The 3,231-nt window shown below is 34.5% G+C and overlaps 1 protein-coding gene across 1 annotated transcript; it reads right to left on the reverse strand.

Moving 5' to 3' along the window:
- Positions 1-937: 937 nt before the first annotated feature.
- On the reverse strand, positions 938-2,457 carry LOC145327720 (uncharacterized). Its single transcript, XM_080171275.1, has 2 exons — positions 2,154-2,457; positions 938-1,881 (listed from the first exon to the last, which is right to left on the reverse strand). The coding sequence occupies exons 1-2, from the start codon at positions 2,274-2,276 to the stop codon at positions 1,585-1,587; spliced, it is 420 nt and encodes a 139-aa protein (XP_080027401.1). The 5' UTR covers positions 2,277-2,457; the 3' UTR covers positions 938-1,584.
- Between the last annotated feature and the right edge of the window lie 774 nt (positions 2,458-3,231).

Raw genomic sequence — 3,231 nt, forward strand, 5'->3', positions numbered from 1 at the left:
CTGATTTCTAACAATGATGTACGGACGTATCCTAACGATATAAAAGTTTTGCATATGATAAAACCTCTTGTACATATGTGTATTGATGTAAAATACTTATATTCTCATATACCTCTATGTAATTATTGAAAACGATAGGAATTTAATCGCATAAATCATAGTTGAGATATCAAAAAGAACATAGCAAGAAATTTTGTTATTTATAAAAGTTATCATAAACCAAGTGAATGTAAGCTAGACTAAGCACCTTGTAACAATAAACTTTAATTATGTATCTAACTAAATTAAGGAACAGACAATAATACTTATAGAGTAGCTACGTAAACGGGAGTTGTACACAACAAATACTAAATCAGTAAATAACAGTGTATATGCTACTTAAAATTGCTATATTTATTTTAACAAAAGTAAATAATCTTTAGAAAGGTATAAAATTTTTTTTGACAAATATTTTTCTTTGGTGAAAACTTAAAATTAAATCAATGTTGAAAACAGAACATAAACTTTTATTTTTACAGTAATTGAAAAACATTATGATAGTAAGAAGTTTTCTGACAATTTAACATCTTAGTTAATATAATTTGGACATAAGCTGTATAATGGCACATAATAAAACTTCGAGATTGCTAATACGATTAATCGAACGCTAAATGTTGAATTTGTACATATAAAAAGCACATAGCCTAATAACAAGCCAACGGGAGCCAAAAATTTAACTCTACTTGTTGGAAACAAGACTTAGTTTTAAATCTAAAAGGGACATAAGAACATTTTACCTTGAGACTTTAAACTTTATGACTATTGTATTGAAATTTAAAAGGGAAACGCTATTTACTCTAAGCCTTACTAATTAAATAAAACTTCCTTAATGAAGATCATCCAATCAATGATATTACTTTAATTACTTGAATCACAAACAGTCTTTACATGAGTTTTCTTAAAAATACTTGAATAAGCGTATGTAAATAACTTTGTCTAACGTCAGTCTTTCGGTCTACTTAGATATTGGTTACAAAAAAAAATATATATGCTATTTACAAGTCCTCTCTATATCACAGCACAATTAAAATTCACGATTAATGCACAGGGATGGATATAAATGAAATTTAGAGAAAAGGTACTGAGGTGCGAGTTCGATTAAATATCTATATATACATGACCCTTACAAGCTAACAAGAATGAATAAACTGCGACATAAGGCTGTAATTACAGTTGTTAATATACTATTGAGAAAAGAAAAGGATTAGTTCGCTTACGAAGAAAGTAATTAAGAATTGAATGAAGTTTTAAATTATGGGCATAAAGAAAATACAACCTTATAATCATTTCCTTACATACTAAATATCCTTACAGACTAAACATATATATACATAATATAATGGCAGAAGTGTAAATTAATGTTTGGCTTTGTACAGTATAAAAAGTCATAATGTCTAATAACAAAAGTCTTTACTTCATAGTGATTACTATTTTGACTAGTTACATAAGAATAGAAAATCTGTAAATTTAGTCACATGTTGTCTAAAACTGGTCATTGTCTTAAAATTTGTATGTCATATTTTCAACCAAGCTAACAGCGCCACTTTACGGCGTACGTCTAGGGAACGTGGGACCCCGACGTCGAGGGACTCCCTCAACGCCGGAATCCTCTGTCCTGTTATTATCTGAGGAATGCGTAGCTGAATTGAAGCTACTCTCCGCTGATGTTATCTCTTCCAAGATGGCAGGAGTTGGAGTACGCATGGAGCGGCGCAAACGTTCTAAACTGAGGACCCGCAGTGGAGTGGGGTACTCGATCTCATCAGTCACCGCATTAAATCTAATGGGCGGGAGATCGGCGTCCTCGATATCGTCAACCAGTGGGACTAAACTGGCCGCATCCTAAAATTAAGAAAAGGGACATTATTAGACAATCATTTTAATAAATGTTCACAAGAGAATGTATCAACGCTTATCCATATATGTTTGTGAGACATTTTTTTATACATCACTAATACTTTATCCAGAATCTTGATATTAACTATTAGGAAGGAGTTACACCATAGTTAAAGTAAAGTTATTGTCTAAACGCATAGCTATCTGAGCTAAACAGCCTAGTCTAAGTTACGTAATTTTTGCAACGGAGAAAAATTATAAGAGCTTATCAAACTTACCACAGACAAATCAGCTGCAGATGGAGATTCAATGCGACTAAGGCACATAATAGAGCTCAAGGAAGAGCTGTCGCTGGATCCCTCAGCTGTCCTCTCAGAACTGACCCGATTACACCTCCCCATATTGGTGTAGAACTGCGTCAGGGGGATGGAGTTGGTCGCCTAAAATATAATAGATCTTATTAGTTTAATCGCAACGCCAACAAAGAATCTAGGAAAATCAGGAAATGAGAATGCCTAAAATCCTGTAAAGCTATATGATTAGGTAGCAATTCAACCCATTTTATACTAGAATTAAAATCTTAGATCGGTTCAAAAATGCTTACGCAACCATACATTTTAAGATTAATATTCTACCAATAAAAGAATTTTAGTTGCAAATACCTCTGGATACGTGTACAAATATACAGCCTCTTTCTGAAAATTAATAGAAAAACTAAAGCATGGATACTTACATGTAAACGCTCTGTTTGATCAAAGATCAACGGACGGAAGCCAGGACTTCCCGTCGAGGTGTCCAATCCCGCAGGCCCATTACTTCCAGTAACTCGATCCTCAGTGGCAGACAGACGGTGTACGGCAAACAGCCCAACTCTGGACCTTACTTCTGCTGGAGTCGATGGACTAGCAGAGGGAGCCTAAAACAAAAAGAAAACATTAAAGTCTTGATCTAACATTTAAACCCCCAATGAGAAACGTGCGGCACGAGCAAACTCTTAACCTTCCCAGAGGGAAATAATATTAGGTTGCTAATTAAGATTTTAGTGAAGGTTAACTGGTATCTCAATTTAATTGCGGTAACCGAGCGGATTTCTCTGGCGACATAAAACGACGACAAACGGTGAGCGATATATATGGAAGAGCCGAAAGTCAACGTTGAGGAAGTGAGAATAGGACAGAACAACCCTGCAACAACATGATGCTTTATTAGACAAAACGGGTGGCTAGAAAAAAAATTATACAAAACAGAAAAGAAATATACAACAGAAGAAAACTCACCTGTGTATCTGACAGAATATCATCAATCTCAGAGGACGCGGCTTCATACATGGTGTCCGACGGCTCCGCAGTTGGCGAC

Source organism: Acartia tonsa, chromosome 9, assembly GCF_053477335.1.
Source record: "Acartia tonsa isolate MP-2025a chromosome 9, ASM5347733v1, whole genome shotgun sequence".
NCBI classification, from domain to species: Eukaryota; Metazoa; Arthropoda; class Copepoda; order Calanoida; family Acartiidae; genus Acartia; species Acartia tonsa.

Bases quoted from the DNA above. Each gene is read 5' to 3' on its own strand.
- LOC145327720 (XM_080171275.1), bottom strand. From the start codon at position 2,276: ATGGGGAGGTGTAATCGGGTCAGTTCTGAGAGGACAGCTGAGGGATCC. The intron at 1,882-2,153 runs GTAAGTTTGATA...TCTTAATTTTAG, and splicing joins CTGCAGCTGATTTGTCTGTG to GATGCGGCCAGTTTAGTCCC.